The following is an 18,200-nucleotide window of genomic DNA, read 5'->3' as shown; positions in this document are numbered from 1 at the left end:
AATAGGATGGGCGAGAAATGAGGGCAGAAGCCTTCCTCCTCACAGTGGAGAAGAAGGAAGTCTTCAGGATCTCTGTAACCCTCTTCCGGCCTGGACAGCATCTTCAGGACTGGAGATAGTTCTAAACTAAGCTGCAGAGGTTGGTCTTCTCTGGTGGAGAGAAGTAATGGGGGTGGGGGGCGGGCTGGGGCAAGATGGGGAAAGGGGTCGCTGACGTGGGAAGACGAGCTCTAGACCTTAGCTTGAACACTGGCGTCTTGGGTTTCAATCCCAGCTCTGTCCCTAGCTGTGTGACCTCAGAAAAGACCTTTCCTCTTTTGACCTCAATTTTCTGATCTATGCTGTAAAGCTACATGGGTTCCAGCTGAGAGCCTGTGGTTTTAGTCTTCGATGTTCAAGTGGGGCCCTAACAGACTTAAGAAAGGGTCATTGGGAGTAGGGCACCCTCAGAAACATCAGCATAGTGGGGAGCTGTCAAACAGGCAACCCCTTAAAAGGGCAAATATGCAGCACTACCCCTGGTGCTCAGGCTCTTCTCTGTGGGGACGGTACTTCCTGTTTGGAAGGTCAGTATCTCCATCTCCCGTCCTCCTGAGGCCACACCACCTCACTTCCTGTACTCAGAGAAGATGTTAAAACATATATAATGGCAAGTATGGCATGGCACCGAGCAATCAGAGCAGTCATGGCTGTAAACAGCTGGTGTGAGACTGTAACAGGGTATACCAACTGTATGCCCATCCTGCCCCCAACTCCTGATTGTTCCTAGGAAAGTCTGGCTCAAGAGCTGAAGAGCAAAGACAGACAAGGATGGAGACTAGGGAGCAAAAAGTTGAGGAGGTGAAGGCAGGAAGCAAGTTCACAGGTCCTCCCAGACATCAGCTCGTCCCTCCCCCAAACACCATCATACTGTCAACTCAGCCTCACTGTGGCCTCTGGGAGAGTCCTCATGCTTTGTGCCCTGAAAAAAACAGCTTCTCCCCCAGCTGCAGCTGCATATTGGAGGCTGAAGAAACAAAGGGGACTTGGTCTGTACTCTGCAGCATTATCCCAAACTTGACAATGGGGAGGTGACCCCCAGGGTGGTTGACCCCAATCTGCCTGCAGAATTGGTGCTTTACTAAGCCTGATAGTCAGAGGGCTTTGTCTCACCCACTCTTGGCTACTGGCTATCAAGTCCCATGGAAAACCCCAAAAGCCTCCTTTCCTCTTTCATTTTCCTCAGCTCCCAGCCTATTTTAGGTCTTTGCCACCATGTACCAGGATTGCTGAGTTAGCCCACTGGCTTCTTCCCCTATCCCCAGACTCAGGGCTGTTGCCTCATTCCCTATAAAGGTTCCTGATTGCTTATCAACTGCTAGGAGTCAGAGATTTCAATTAATATTTCTTGATTGATTGACAAGGGCCTGTCTTTTCCATGAGCACAGACCATTTCCCAATTGACCAAGAAATACTTATTGAGCACCACTAAGTGCAAGGCATTTTATTAGCCATAGAAATGGGAGGGGTATCAAAGAAGCAGGAAGCATGGCCCCTGCCCTCAGGAAGTCTTCACTATACCTGTGGAGAGCCAATATATAAACACAAAAAAGATAACCAATAATACAAGACCACTTCAGTGTATTAACTGAGGCTCTCCTGGGTCTATTAAAAAGCCTGTCACAAAGTTTATAAAGAAAGATAAAATGGAACCAGTAAAAAAGCTCTAGAATGACAATTAAAATGAATCATGACTTATAGGAGAGGCCTGATCAGATTAGACTGTTACTAGCTAGATTGTTAGGGTTTAGGAAATAAAGCATTGTTCTCCAGAAGTTACCTAGGGTTCACTAGGAGCAAGTTATGACACATTTATCTTTTTCTGATAAGGTTCTAGAGCTCCATTCTGAGGTATGCCTTAGATTTGGTATATCTACCCCCAAATTCCATAAGGCTTCAGGAAAAATCTCCTATAGTGTCTTTATAGAAAAGAGGGCTAGATAAGAGCATGGGTTCATGGATTCCAAGATGGTTGAAGGACTGTTCCCTGAGAGTGTTGATTACTAGTTCTTTGGCATTCCCAGATGAGGTAGCTATGTCATCTGGGTCTGTCTATACCTTTGTTGTGGTCAACACATTTAGCAATGGTATGGGTAAAGACCATGGGTATATTCTGAACATTTCGGTTAATGACCAAATCTAGGAGAAATAGCTTAGAGTCAAGACTCAAAAGTATCTTGACCCCTTGTGGCTATGCATACCAAAGCACTGAAAGAAGAAACATAAAGAGAGATTTGTACACCCATGCTCATAGTAGCATTATTCATAATAACCAAAAGGAGGAAGTAACCCAAGTGTCCATTTATAGGTGAATGGATAAACAATATGTATATAAATACAGAAGACTATTATTCAGCCTTAAAAAGAAAGGAAATTCTGACACATGCTATAACATGTATTAACCTTAAAGACGTTATTTTAAGTGAAATAAGCCAGTCACAAAAGGACAAATGCTATATGATTCTACTCCTATGATTCTACTCATACTGCTATTTAGAGTAGTCAAAATCATAGAGACAGAAAGTAAAGTGGTAGTCGCCAGGGGCTTGGGGGAGAGGGAAATGAGAAATTATTGTTTAATGAGTACAGAGTTTCTATTTTGCAAGATGAAAAAATTTTGGAGATAGATGGTAAGGATGGTTGCACAGCAATGTGAATGCACGTAATGAACTATACACATAAAAATGGTTAAAATGATAAATTTTGTGTTATGTGTATTTTATAATTAAAAAAATCCTGACCCCAGACCTGTGATAATAATAGAGAAAAAGGCAGAATCCTTTTTATGTTAAAAAAAAAATTAAGATATACAAATACTGAATGAGGAGAACATGGCTGGGCAGCAGTGTTGTGGGTAAGCTCTCCTGAACCCACCCAGGTTATCTGAAAGCACATTTAGGAACCAGTAGTGGTCAAGGGTGGTTTTAACCCTTTTGGGAGGCCTATGTGCAGGTAGTTAGGCTTTATCTAGAAGCTATGTGGCATCAACGACTAGGGCTGGCCAGTGTTTCTTCCCAAGCCGGGGCACCGTTGAATGAGGCTCTCCCAGTGGCAAGCTAAAAACTTAACCCTTTCTGTTACAATGACCACTCAACTGTTGGGTGTTCATGAGTTTTGGTCTCTGGCCAAAGTGGTGTCTTCTGTTCTTGGTTGATATGGAAAACAAATCTGACCAGATTTCCTTCAGTATTGGCTGAACACTGTTCCAATGATCAGCCCCATTTCCTCTCAGGGTTCACTCTGATGACTCCCCCAGGTTACCTCTCCTTCTAGATAGATGGGTGGTGAGCCCATGTCCTATTGATATTTCATATTCATTCAAACATGCTTGGCACAACAGACTGGACAGAAAACCCTGCGAGTCTCTGAAGACTTCTATCCTTTACTCCCCAGGAGTTATGCCATAAAATTAGCTTGCTACCTCTCCTGCCAGCCTACTTCAACCCTTCCCTCCCCACTGGATGAAACCTTTAAACCAGGCATCTGTACACCTTAAAATGAATCTAGTGACTGAGTTGGCCCTGCTGAAAATGGCTCTGCTAGAGTACAGGGAATAGGATAACCATCTGTACAATCATGGAGAAGGTGCAATTCACGTTCTGTGACTACCGCCTTCCTCTGTTCTCTGGGGGCATGGAAGGAGAATCTGAAAATGTCTGTGGCAGGAAACACTGGAGGGCATGATGGGGAGGGAATCCTCCAGGTGGAAGGAGCTGGAGGGAACAGAAAGAAGCTGTGAAAGAAGGGAGGGCGGGCCTGATTGTTGGGTTGAGGGCTCCTAACAGTTCGGCAAAGAAGTTATGGTAGCTCAGTGACCACTGTCCCTGCCTACCTGGCTGCCATTGCCTGACCACTCTGTGCTGTCTGTTCTCCTGTCCAGATCACGATGAGGACCTAGGGCATCTGCCAGCTGACTATCCCGCCTGGCCTGGAGACCATGGCCCCCCGCAAGAGGAGCCGCCATGGCCTGGGCTTCTTGTGCTGCTTTGGGGGCAGTGGCCTCCCTGAGATCAACCTCCGAGACAACCACCCTCTGCAGTATATGGAGTTTTCAAGTCCTATCCCGAACCAAGAGGAGCTCAATGTCCGCTTCGCAGAGCTGGTGGTCAGTAAAGGGACAAGGAAGGGAGAGTGTTGACAACGGGAAGAGGGATTCTGGAGCAGACAGAGCAGGACAGAGGGTGGGGACCTATGTGCTGGGATCTCTACCTATGAAACTCTGCTTGGGGTGAGGGTGGGCCCACCAGGACAATGCAGATGTGAGGGAGAAAAAAGTCATTTACTGCTGTGGATACCATGAAATATGTCCCCAGAAGAATGGACCTACCTCATATCTCCAAGGGATTCTAGACCTCATGGTACAGCAGTTAATCCATCATGAAAGAAGGAGGTCCAGGCTTTTGTGAAATAAGGCAGTGAGGCGCTTCAAAGAATACCAGAACACTTGACACCTTTCTCTCTTCTGCTCTCTGGAACTTCCCTGAGACTCTTTCACCTCATACAGGAACAAGGGACAGAGTGGTGTTCTGTAGGCAGATACCAGGTCCTCATAGCAGGGGATGATTGACTAGAAATATGGAGGTAGAGATGTCCATATTGCACCTGACTCAGGCCTGGTTCAGGGCTGGTGATTATATCCCATGTCTAGCTTATGGCAGGTGGATGCTCTGTCTTTTACACTGGTAGCAGCTCTTCCTGACTATGTGATGCCCATTCAGACTAGGGCAGCACTACACCTTTGTGAGAACCACTCACAAAGTGAGTATGTGAAGTTATACCCTGACCACAAAGAGAACAGGAAAGAAGCATGATTCCTCTTCTTGGAGGTCTGGTGGTGAGACAAAGCAAAGGAGACTCTCAGATCAAGGATGTAGGACCCATGCCCAGGACTCAGGGCTAGACCCTGTATAGAGCGATAAGCACAAATTCATCTACCTCTAGCTCTTGGTCATTCATTCTCGTGGTTGGCCAGTAGTCAAGCCAGCAGAGAAAAAATGCTATGTGATTTGAAATGGGATTTCATATTTGAATTGGATAATGAGTTATGATTAAGGCAATCTAGCTTTCCAAATAACTGGACCACTTTAAGATAAGACCATGCAGGTTATGCAAAAAAGTTATCCACCTTCCTCGTCATATCAGGCTCAGGGAAACTCGTTGTTTCTGAACTCAGGTTCAGGAAACCCTCATCCTTTCCTCAGGATGGAGCATGGATGGGAGAGAACAAAGTGTTTACTAATATACAATGACATTTGGAACCTGATTGGTGTTAGTACTACTAGGATCTGTTTTGTTTTGTTTTTTTTTTAAATTCAGAATACTGCTGACATCAAATGTGTTGGTTTTCCACCCCACACAATTCCCTAGTTCATTGCAGACATCAACTAGTGTCCTACAACTTAACTCCATGCTGACATTAACTACCCAGAGTTAATATAGACCTTACAGAAGAAGGGCTCAGATCCACAAGACGGCCCTCCACCCAGACACCAGTCAGAAGTCGTAGGTCCCGTGTTACCCACACTTCAGAGAGATTTGGCTACAAGTCGGGAGTTCCCATGATCCTCTCTTCAGGTTGATAATTTGCTAGAATGGCTCACAGAATATCAGGAAAGACTTCACTTACTACTACCAGTTCATTATAAAGGATGTTACAAAGAATACAAATGAACAGCCAGATGAAGGGGTACATTGGGTAAGGTCCAGAAGGGTAAGGGTCCTGTCCCAAGCACAGGTGCTTCTGTCCTGTGGAATTTGTGTGCACCATCTCCCCAACATGTGAATGTGGTCACCAACCCCAAGGCCCTCTGAACCTTGTCCCTTAGAGGTTTTTATAGAGGTTTCATCATGTAGGTATGATAGGTTTTTAATTTCACCTTCAGTCTTTCTTCTCTCTCCAGAGTTTGAGAAGTGGGGCTGAAAATTCTAGGCTTCTAATCAAGGCTTAATCTTTCTGGTGACCAGCCCTGTGAAGGTATCCAGGGTCTCACCAAGAGTTGCTTCACTAGAAGAACAGAGGCTCCTGCCACCCAGAAAATTCCAAGGGATTTAGGAGCCCTGTGTCAGAAACAAAAGATGCTCCTGTCAATTTTATCACTTATAAAATTCCAAGGAATTTGGGAACTTTATGCTATGAACTGGGAACAAAGATAAAAAATATATTTCTTATATTATTACAGCATGGACATTTTCTTGAACAGAGCACATGAGTTTTGAAAGAAGGACAGGATGAAAAATGTTCCTTTCCTTGGCCCTTTTATTCCGCAAGTATTTATTGAGCATCTTTAGTGGGCAGGACTCCTTACAAAGTACTTTGACAAAAGCAAGGATGAGGGGGCACCTGGGTGGCTCAGTGATTAAGTGTCTGCCTTCAGCTCAGGTTATGATCCCAGGGTCCTGGGATCGAGCACAGCATGGGGCTCCCTGCTCAGTGGGAAGTCTGCTTCTCCCTCTCCCACTCCCTCCACCCCCCCCCCGCTTGTGTTCCCTCTCTTGCTGTCTCTCTCTGTCAAATAAATAAATAAAATATTTTTTTTAAAAAAGGATGAGTCACACAAGTCTTGTCTGCAAGGAGACTAGCATCAGCAAACAAACTGAGCAAACTAACATTGAGCCAGTTTTGAGCAAACAAATGAAAAATATTCCTTGAGGGGCGCCTGGGTGGCTCAGTTGGTTAAGCGACTGCCTTCGGCTCAGGTCATGATCCTGGAGTCCCGGGATCGAGTCCCGCATTGGGCTCCCTGCTCGGTGGGGAGTCTGCTTCTCCCACTGACCCTTCCCCTCTCATGCTCTCTGTTTCCCATTCTCTCTCTCAGATAAATAAATAAAACCTTTAAAAAAAAAAAAAGAAAGAAAAATATTCCTTGAGAACCTGCTGTGTGCTGGGCCCTATGCGGGTCCCAGGGATTTAGTGATGAACCAAAAGGCACAGTCCCTGCCTCCAAGGACATAAAATCTAATAGAGAAGACTGATCTTGAACAGTAATGACAAGTGTAGTTAGTGTTTGGAAAGGGGACATTCATGGGCCTGTGGCAATGTCTAGCAGGGAGTTTAATTTTCAACTGAGGGTCACAATGGTCCCCCTGAAGAGTGACATTTCCACTGAGATCCAAAGGCAGTATGATGGCTGGAGAAGTGAATGGGGTTGCAGAGCAATGAGAGAGGGTTGTCCCCAATAGGAGAAGCAGCATATGTGAGAGTCTCCAGTCAGAAAAGAGCTGGGCCGTTAGGGTTTCACCATGGATGACGAGAGTAACAGGATTTCATACACAATCTTAAGGGTGATAGAAAGTCACCAAAGCAGGATGGTCTTCAAAAGACCATTCAGGGTACTCTATTGAAGAAGAGTTATGGGTAGAACATTAAGAGGGTTTTAATGCAATCCAAGCTAGGGAGAATGGTGGCTTGGATTAAATGTCATTAGTGAGGATGGAGAGGACAGATGGAAAAGCTATTTAGGAGGAAATATAGGACTTGTTGGGCTTGGAGAGTGAATAGGAATCAGGGAACACCCAGGTTTCTGATATGAGGAACTGAGTGGATGTTGGGGCCCTGTAAAAGACAGGAAATGCCAGAGGAAACTCAGGTTTAGAGAACTGGGATGATGAACTTAGTTTGCATATTCTCTCTGTGCATCAATCTCCACATCTATAAAATGGGTTGTTGTAAGTTTATTGAGTAAACATTAAGCACTTAGAACAGTGCCTGGTGCATAGTGATACTACATAAATGTGTGAGGTACCTGAGGGACATCAAAATAGATAAGCACAGGGGGCAGTTTTGTCCCAGGGTCTGGAGCTCAGGAAACTGATGGGCTAGAGGAACAGGTTTGAGAGAGTTTGGGGGTAGTAACAGTCCTTGGGAATGGCTGAGAAGTCTTTACTAGGGAAGCATACAGGAAGGAGACACCAGGACCCCTGAGGGACTTCAACATTTGGTGGTAGAAGACAAGAAGACATCAAGGGAGCCTAAGATGAACATAGAGCAAAGCAAGAGGGATTGCCAGAGAGTGTGGTTGTTGCAGAAACCCAGGGAGATTCAATAAGGAGTGAATGGTCTGCAGTTAGTCATAGGCTACCTGGGCTGAGCCAAATCACCAAGAAATACCCATTGATTTAGTGACGGAGACCACTGGTGAGAAAAGATAAGTGCGTAAGTAACCAGAATCCAAGTTTGAATGTAACTGCTCTGGAGTTCAGGAGGGGAAAGATGGTCTTACCTGGGAATGGCTATGAAAGCCTTGCTGGAAGAGGCTGACCTTGAGCCTGGGTAAATTAGACCAGGGCCCATGGGGTGGGTGGTCAGGGAGGGTAGTCCAGGTAGAACTAACTGTATAAGCAAAAGAAGAAGAGATGCAGTTTGCCCTGGGAAGCGTAAGGTACATATATCTCTATTATTTCTTTGATTTCTGTTTCTGACCATGGAAAGGAAATACTCTAGAAACTTCAAGCGGGGCTCTGGGAATCTTAACTGAGGATGTTACTGGGATATGTAGAGAGTGATTCTAGGGAGGAACCTTTGTTTAGCATTAGATCTGTAGGAGTCTTTATTTCCAAAGGCAGATGAACTGAGGGGTATTGCTTCAAATTATCTTTATATGTGCTGTCCGAGATGGAAGCTATAGTCACTTGGGGCTACATATTTGAGATGTGGCTGGTCTGAACTGAGAGGAGCTATTAAGGGTGAAATACACACCATATTTTGATGACTTACATTCTTTATATTCTTTTTTTTCAAACTCACAAATTTTTCTATTGATTACATGTTGAAATGATTATATTTTAGATATTTTGGGTTAAATGAAATATTAAATTTAACTTCACCAATTCCTTCTTAATTTTTACTATGACTAGAAATTTTTTAAAAATACATTTGGCTCACATTATATGTACATTATATTTCTATTGGACAGTTCTAATCTATGTAAAGGAAAGTCTTCAATGTTCTCCCTTAAAAGTATAGGGAAAAGAGATACTGACATTTAAGACCCTTATACTTTTTTAGATATTACTTTCACTGTTTATCATTTTTGAAAAGATAGATTATTAATAGTATGCTTTATTGTCTTAATGCGAGTATTGCTTTTGTTTAAAAAAAGAAAACTCTCACAATAATTGAGTCGAAAAGCAGGCTACATTTCTTGTGGCCCATCTATTTCTTTGATGAGCTTTGGCATAGCTCATGAATCACAGGAGGAAAGTCTTCAATAAGAGAGGTTTTAGAGGCCATCTAATGCAGCCAAACCTTCAGTGACTCTCCTAGAACAACCCTAAATTTGATGACATCAGAACTACCCAATTATACTCCTTGGGAAGTGTGGATTAGTGTGGTGGAGCCCCCAGCCTTGTGTGGGTGGAGGAGCTACCTCTGACAGGCACACCTGCATGGGAAGCAGATCAGAACCTCCCTTTCTAATGGCATACTCTTCTTGCCAGGAGAGTTGTACAGCTTGTTCTCACCAGCTCTTCTCACCCTGTGCTAAGAACAGGCCAAGATTGGGGGGAGCCAGAGAATTTCTGGGGGAGAAACTCAAAGGGCAGGGAGACTTGCAGGATGGGGCAGAAACTAGATCTGTAGACTGAGTGCTTTGTCAGGCCTTGACTTATGATGTTGACAAGCTTAAGAAGGACAAGGGAAAGAAAGCAGAAACCCAGGGCAAGACGGTTAGGAACTAGCAAAGCAATACAGGAAGGAGATGCGCAGGGAACAGGGAGCCTGGAGGAGGATAGCAGATTTGTAGAGACAAGTGGGAGTGGACAGGAAGTAAGGGAAGCATGGATAGAAGCAGCCCAGGCTTGGGTCAATATAAGGGAATGGGGGTGGGGGTGTAGGATTGTATTTCTAGCAGAAGAATTGCCCTATCATACTTTGATACTCTCTGGAGGGAGACAGTAGGCTGAGGGATAGGTTTGGGGAAATTGCGATTTCCTGTAGCACTGAATATTCTAATGTCAACCATCTTTGGGTTTCAGACATATTTCTTGTCTTTGCAGGATGAATTGGATCTCACCGACAAAAACCGAGAGGCTGTGTTTGCACTGCCTCCGGAGAAGAAATGGCAGATCTACTGCAGCAAGAAGAAGGTGCCATGTCTGACCCCTTCCACTGCCACCTCAGGGTCCCCAGCCTGGCACAGCTCTTGCCTCTATGCTTTCTCGCTCATTCAACAGATATTTATTATATACCAGTGTCGTTCTAGGTGTCAGTGGCATGAATAAATCAGGACAAAAAATTCCCTGCTCTCATGGAGCTGACAGGGAAAGAGATTCTGGTTTTCAAAGATCCTTGATGCAGGTGCCCACTGGGCTCCAGGAGTGGGGCTGGGTCAAGGAGATACCAAGATGATAAGTCTATACTCCTTTCCCGTGCCTGCCTGGAGGGCATGTTGTCCTGTGCCATACCCAAGGGCAGCTTTGTGTTGTAAGGACTGTTTGGGGCAGGGGTGGCCTCTTCTGAATCTTTGGCCCCCACCCGTCCCAGGCTCGGCCTCACAGGGCAGCAGGTATATCAAGGTCACACACCAGTCCCCGTTCTCCCCACCCTCTCCTCCCTCTCTTCTCCTTCATTAAGAGATGTCGTCAGTCTCCCAACTATGGTCTTCCTTAGGAAGGGGTGTGCCAGGCTCCAGCTGGGGCTTCATTAGTTCTTGTCTCTTCCCCTCTGCTTCCCTTGGTCTTCCTCCATATCTGTGTGTCTCTTACACATCTTTCTGTCTGTATCTCTCTTGCCCCCCTTCTATTTTAGCCTTTCTCTTTCTTGGCCCATCTTCCCTGTCTCCCCTCCACCCTCCAATTTTTCAAACTAACAGCTTTTTCCTTTGACCTCAGAGTATAGGAGTTTGGGAGTTAGGACCCAGTTATTTCTGCATCAGAGGCTTGGACCTACTCCCCACTGGGAGAAGACAGGCAGGTCTGGGGCAGTTCTGAGTTGTTGCTCCTTCACGTTCCCTGAGCTTATTTGTTCATGGCTCTTTTCTTCTTCTTCTCACCCAGGGTATTTGTCTCAGCTGGGGTTTCACGACCTTATAAAATTGGAGGATTAGAATGTTATACCATTCTAGAGTTGGAAGGAGCTGAGAAGCAATTCAGTCTAGTCCTTTCTTCTGCATATGAAGCAAGGACAGCCTAGGGAGGCAGTGGACTCACCCAAAGGTCCTAGCCAATCATAGCCAATGGCTGCACCATTGCTAAAACCCAGTCATGCTGAAGTCCAAGAGCCTGTGGTAAGATGCAGGGGCTGTGCACACTAGTCTAGTATACTTGATGCACATCTATTAGGCACCTGCAGAATACTATGTGCTGTGTCCAGGACTCTCATTGTGAGAAAGATGATCTTGAAAAAGTTCAAGTCATAGGAGGGAGGGAGGGAGTACAAAATTAACTTCAGGAGTAGTTAATCATGTCTCATGCTTCTCCACTTTCCAAACTGATTTACTATGGAGTTCCTGTAAATTGATCTCTTACACAACTAAAATAAAAAAAAAAAATACTGAAATGTAAGGATATCTTGTTCTACCTTCCAAACCAGATTACACGTAATCTCCCCCCACACTTTCACATACCCCTCTTGCCATGTGGTGCTTCCTCTGTAACATCTTCCCCACCTGTCTTAGCTTCAGTAATCTTTAATAACTCTGTCCTCTCCGAGCCCCCCTCATGAGCCTTCTGTGTTAGATGCCCCCACCCTGGGCTTCCACAGCCCACTATAGACAGTTCGACCATAAAGCATTTGTCACCCTACTCTGACACTAGACTATTCTATGGAAGACAGAGACTGACTTTTTGCTCAGTACTTTCAGGGCTCAGTACAGTGATTGGCAGGTAGTAGGTGCTCATTTAATGCATATGGAATGGAGAAATGATGAGCTGGCAAAGACAGGAAAATATATATTTGATGGTGCATTTTCTGTGATCCCCTCCCCAAGGCCAGAAGATAGAATTGGGGAGTTTCAGTCATGAAGAGTTAACATATAGCCATGTGAAATCACAAAGACCAAATGCAGGCAGCTTTCCCACTGGTCTAAAATTTGGATTTTGTGACACAAAATTGTGAAGCTAGTAGATATAGCTGAGGGAGGCAGGGCAAAGTCCAGGTCACCTGGCAGACAGGTAGTTTGTCAGCAAGATTCTGGAAGAGGAGTTAAGTTTTTGTGCAGATTTGAAAGCAGGAGATTAGCAGAAGGCAGGTGAAGGGGAACATCCAAATGGGACAGGGACAGGAAGGAGCAGGGTGTGTGTAATGCCCAGAAGTAGAGTCACTGGCTGAAGGAGAGGGCTAGATCTTCAATCAACATTAATATTTATTCATGTCATGAATAAGTATTTCCAGCCCCACCCAGACAGGGATAACTTTGAGGAAGTTACAAAATCTCTCCAGGCTTCCATTTCTTCCTTGGTAAAAATGCAGATAGTGAACACTGACTCTCATTGTCTTTGCCCATCCCTGGGGAGGAATTGAGGCTTTCCCTTGGAACCTGAGGATTGGGCCAAAGGCCCTGTGCTCTGGGCTCTGCCTCCCAGCTACACCGAGTCCTCCTGAGTCTCTCCAATACCCAGGGCTTGGGAGTCTCTTTCGGTCTTTTAGTGAAGTTACTATTCACTGAGTGCCTACCATGTGCCAAAGAACTGCACCAAATGCTTTATATCAGTGCTTCTCAAACAATCTGAGAGAAAAACCAAGTTTTTAAAATTTCGAACTGTCAAAAACCAATACTTTTGTAAAATACAATGAGAATGGTATTAGAAAGTAAAATTTGAAAAACCAGATGTATAAAATATATGCACAGATTTTTATTAGGTTCAACAGACATAAAATTATATTTTATTAAGAAGCAAACAAAGAGGGAACAGATATAACAGGAAATAAAGAATTTATTTTTAATTATATATATTGTTCACTGAAAGTGCATATACCTGTGTGATTCCTGCCCGTGTCATTGGCCGGTCACAAGAGTCAGTGTTCACTATCTGCATTTTTACCAAGGAAGAAATGGAAGCCTGGAGAGATTTTGTAACTTCCTCAAAGTTATCCCTGTCTGGGTGGGGCTGGAAAGTGAATGTGCTGACATGGAATGAAGCTCAAGACCTCAGGCCATGGGCCTATCTTGCCAGGTGGTCCAAACAGTCTTTCTTCCTGTTCCAGGAGCAGGAGGACCCCAACAAGCTGGCGACCAGCTGGCCTGACTATTACATCGACCGCATCAACTCTATGGCTGCCGTGAGCAATGGCTTCTCCCCTGCCCTCACCCCACCTGGAAAAGCCATGGGGGAGATTGATCATCCCGCATCTTTCCCTGGACTTCACACCCCCTCGCTGGGGATCAGCAGCTTTCCAGTTATTCCTGAGATTTTTAAAACATAATCCCTCCCTTCTCTGTGTGACTCTAGAGGCCCCCAACCATATGAACGTTTATTAGCCATTTGTATCTCACACAGTCTTGGGAAACAGGCCGAGCCAATAATTCTCCCATTCCACAGATGAGGAAAGTGAAGTCTGGGACTGGAACCTGGGTCTTCTCAGAATCTGACCCTCTTAGTGAACCATTCCTTGAGGCCCCACCCCTCCTGAGTCGAGGGTGGCTCCTGGGTCCCACCTGGGCTGGGGAATGCAGGGAGCTGGGGCTCAGGCAGCCCAGCAGGACCTCCGCCCCTTTCCACCTACCTCAGATGCAGAGTCTGTATGCCTTTGATGAGGAAGAGACGGAGATGAGGAACCAAGTTGTGGAAGACCTGAAGACAGCTCTCCGGACACAGCCCATGAGGTGACTCATTGTGTTTCCCCTTCCCACTTCCTTCCACACCCCTTCACTTGCTAGTCTCCCTCAACTTCCTGAAGCTTCACCCAATGCTCTGCTCCCATCCCAGTCCCCTTGCCAGCTCCTCCCCCCCCCACCACATCCCCTAGAGTTCCCTGCGCTCTGCTCCACTTCCTGCCTCCTACAACCCCTCTCTCTGAGGCGCTGGGAGGCTGCCAGAGGATGGGCATGTGGGGGACCAAGGCAGAGAGCAGAGGAATGTGACATAAACCTCAGGTCCTGAAGTGCTATCTGAGCAGAAATTGAGGGCAGGTACTTGTTTTTCTTGGGAGAACGGAATGGCAGGGAAGGTGGCCTTATGGACAAAGTGTGTAAGCAAGAGCTCTGAGAATTAATTCCCCCGGCCAGGGAGGAGGGCAGCGTGGAGAAGAGATACTCCAGCCACTAGGGGGAGATGTGGTGTCTGTGGATGAGATTCCACCACCTAGAGGAGGAGTGATGCAGGCCAGGAAAAGGGGATGATTTTGAGAAGAAGGACACTTCCCCCTTCCCAGGCCATACTGCGCAAAGGTCCAAAATGGGCCAAGAGCCACAGCTTCTCCTCGTGCCTGGGAGCTGGCCTGTAGCTCCTTGTGGGAGCCGACTGTTAAATTTTCAGCAGTTTTGTAAGCTGCTTGTTAAACATAGCTATGATTAGACTATAAGTTATATAAACTTAAAACTAAATAAATCATACTAAAAACAAAAGTAATAAATACTTGAAACTTTTCACTCCCTAATTACTTAATGTTCTTACTACATTTTAGTTTTATGTATGCTCTTGACTGTTACATATGCCCTTGAGTTTATATTCATTGTATATACATGGTGGAAATATAGCTGACCCTGAACAAGGTGGGTGTTAGGGGTGCCAACCCCCATGCAGTCGAAAATCTGCATATAACTTTGGACTCTCCCAAAACTTAACTGCTAACAATCTACCGTTGACCAGCAGCCTTACCAATAACATAAACAGTTGATCAACCCCATATTTTATATGTTATATGTATTATATTCTGTATTCTTACAAGGTAAGCTAGAGAAAAGAAACTGTTAAGAAAATCATAAGGAAAATCTATTCATAGTATTGTACTTGTGTTTATTGAAAAACTTCCCATATAAGTGAACCTAAACAGTTCAAACTCGTGTTATTCAAGGATCATCTGTACTATAAATGTTACACCTCTTCCCAACTCCACGTTCAATGATGTCACATTGATAGCTTGAAATCAGCTATGCTGGGCGTATTTATACTGTGGAAATTGGCAAACACTACAATCAGGCCTTTTTTTCTTTCTTCAGAGAGCCAGTTGTTAAATGTTTACTAGCATACTGGTCTACCTGTGTGTGTGTGTGTGTGTGTGTGTGTGTGTGTGTGTATGTGTGGTTTGGGCTGAGCTCTCTACTTTGGGAGCCTGGAACTAGAGCCTCAGGAGAATGGGAGCACCTTAATCCCGTGTGGTTCAGGGGGTGGGGGGCTTGTAGGAAGGGGGTGCGGGAAGGATGAGGACATCGAGGAGAAGGGTTGAGGGAAGTTTGCCAGGTTTGTCTCCCACTTCAATTTACTTTTCTTTCCCTTAATAAAATTCTGATTATAAAAGTTACACATAGTCATGGTGAAAATTCTGCAGAATACAGAAAAGCATATAATAGAAACAAATAGTACCTATTTTAAAGACTTAATTTTAGAGTATATTTCATTTTGTAGACATATTTGTATAATAATATGGAAATACACAAATACACTTGGGACCAAATGTATTAACTACATGCGATGGTTCCCTCAGCTCCATTTATGACATTTCCTTAGGTCATTACTGTTTTACGAAATTCAGTGTTTCTAAGCCTCTCTCTGTGTATGCATGTGTGAAGGTGCATGTGCCATGGATGACTTTGGCACCAGATGAAACCTATTGACTGCTTATCAGAATGATATTTTTAAATAATAAAATAGATAAGATGAAAAATAAACCAATTAAATTGAAATGCAGTTACCAAATATGAAACATTTGTGAGATAACAATTAATGTGCTTTTTTAAGCCTTAAGCAGAAAGAACTAGCAACCACCATGATTTTGAAGTGCTGATGAGTGGAAGTGATAGTCTGCAACACCTGCAGCAACTATAATTTGATATGAAAACAGCTAATTTCTTTGGGTGACAAAGTCACAGGTTCTGCTATTACCACTGTAGTTTATTGCCCACGTTCATCATCCGAATAAATGATACATTTCAGGTAGAGGTTACCAAAAATAAAAGTGTAACTTTTTTTCCCCATCCAAGTTCACAGACCCCTGCAAGTTATCCATGACCCCTTAGGGGAACACAGACTCCAGGTTAAGAACCCCTGAACTAAATGGTTTTTAACGCTTCCTGTTAATATTCAAGATAACTATTTTCTTAAGGATCACTTGAAGAGCGCCTTCCCCGGCCTTGGTCCCATGACTCAGTGACCCCTGGTGACCCCCCTGTCTGGAAGTCCACTTTGTCTTCTGACATCTCTCTGGAGATGAATTTTCAGGTTTAACAGCCATTATAATTACAGTATAATTATAGTAATAATTGCTGCAATCATTCTCTTCATGCGTACACCATCACAGCTATGCAACTGACAGTCAGTGGCCTGCAAATGCACGATATTTAAGGTGCAAATAAGGCACGAGTCTCCTGCGAGGGTGATAGGATTTCAATGCCTTAGATAAACTCACTAAATGAACCAAGTGGCTGCTATAGGTGGGACACGGTGTTATACAGGTCCCGGGGTAACTATTTGGAAAGTGTATACAGAATAATAGGCAAATTCAGGATACCTGTTGTGCTAATGGCGCTGGCCTGGACAGGTTTGTGACACGCTTCATTGAGCTGGAGGGTTTGACCTGTCTGCTGAATTTCCTCCGGAGCATGGACCACGCCACCTGCGAAAGTCGCATCCACACCTCCCTCATTGGTTGCATCAAGGCTCTGATGAACAACTCCCAGGGGCGAGCGCATGTGCTGGCGCAGCCCGAGGCCATCAGCACCATTGCACAGAGTCTGCGCACAGAGAACAGCAAGACCAAGGTGGCCGTGCTGGAGATCCTAGGTGCCGTGTGCTTGGTGCCTGGCGGCCACAAGAAGGTGCTGCAGGCCATGCTCCACTACCAGGTGTACGCAGCTGAGCGGACACGCTTTCAGGTGAGGGGGGGGGGCCTAGCTGAGGGCTTATATAAAAAGACATAAGGGACCTTAAGAGATACGGGTTTGGCTGGGAAAATGGATGCATCACTAGACCGTGGGTTCCTTGAGGCTGGATTATTAGTCTATGGCTCTACATCTCTGAGCCCAGTGCCTGATGAGTCACAGCGGCTCAGTCAAAAATTAAATGGAATGCAGTTGCTGGGGCCAAGATTTTAAGCCCTATGCCTGGGCCAGTGCTTACTATGGGGACCCCAAGAACAGTGCTGAATACTGAAGCCATTCTCTTTTCTTCTCCCTGATCTGCCCCAGAAAAGTAATGAGATAATAAGTATAAAGTGTCTTATGTAGAGTAAATACCAATAGATCTAAACTGTCACTACAAGTGCTATGGTTTATCTACCAGTATAGGCTATTTGTATATTCTGTCATCCAACATTTTTAAGCACTTACTCTGTGCAGAAAGTGACCCCTGACCCTTTGCAGAAGAGGTAAAAGGCAGTGTCCATGCTGTCAGGGAGCTGGGCAGGAAGATTTATGAGCTATAAGCAGCTGGAGCTGTAAACAGCTCTAAAATGCTGAGGCAGCATTTCGGCATGGCCCTACAAAATAAACTAAGCCCTGGAGGTGAGTGGCAGGACTGAGATTGAGGTATGGAGAGGCAAAGGACACTTCTTGAAAAAGCTGAGCTTTTGGGAAGGACCAGGGTAAGCTAGATAGATTGGGTAGAGCAAGCACGTGGGGTTAGAATGGTGGTAACACAGGCACAGAGGCTGGACTTGTAGGATCCTGAGCCCACCTTCCTCGCCTGTCCTGCCTTTCCAACCAGACACTGTTGAATGAGCTAGACCGAAGTTTGGGCCGGTACCGGGATGAAGTGAATCTGAAAACAGCTATCATGTCCTTCATCAACGCTGTCCTCAATGCTGGAGCTGGAGAGGTGAGGCATCTTGTCCTTGCTCTTACTGTTCCTGGACTTTCTGGCCCCAGGGGAATGTGTGCAAGTGCCTCCTGGGGATGTAGTAGAGGGAAGGGGCCAAGACCTCTGGTTGGCATGGCTGCCACTACCATCATTGTCTTCAGATTACCTTTATCAACTCTTGCCTCCTTCACTTGGGGCTGAGAAAGAATAGATTGTCATGAACCTTGCAGTCATGAGGGGTTCTTGGAGAGTTTCTTGCATGGGTAGCATTG

At 45.1% G+C, this 18,200-nt stretch overlaps 1 protein-coding gene across 1 annotated transcript in view; it reads left to right on the top strand.

Moving 5' to 3' along the window:
• Positions 1-18,200, top strand: part of DAAM2 (dishevelled associated activator of morphogenesis 2) — a 126,085-nt gene that overhangs the window by 66,516 nt on the left and 41,369 nt on the right. The window contains 6 exon segments of the mRNA XM_021691965.2: positions 3,920-4,144; positions 10,033-10,122; positions 13,181-13,255; positions 13,705-13,799; positions 16,673-17,006; positions 17,836-17,946. Coding sequence (XP_021547640.1) covers positions 3,977-4,144; positions 10,033-10,122; positions 13,181-13,255; positions 13,705-13,799; positions 16,673-17,006; positions 17,836-17,946 — 873 coding nt within the window. The 5' untranslated portion in view covers positions 3,920-3,976.

The sequence above is a fragment of the Neomonachus schauinslandi genome, chromosome 8 (genome assembly GCF_002201575.2).
Source record: "Neomonachus schauinslandi chromosome 8, ASM220157v2, whole genome shotgun sequence".
In the NCBI taxonomy this organism is placed as follows: Eukaryota; Metazoa; Chordata; class Mammalia; order Carnivora; family Phocidae; genus Neomonachus; species Neomonachus schauinslandi.
This window is presented reverse-complemented; position numbering and strand designations above follow the sequence as displayed.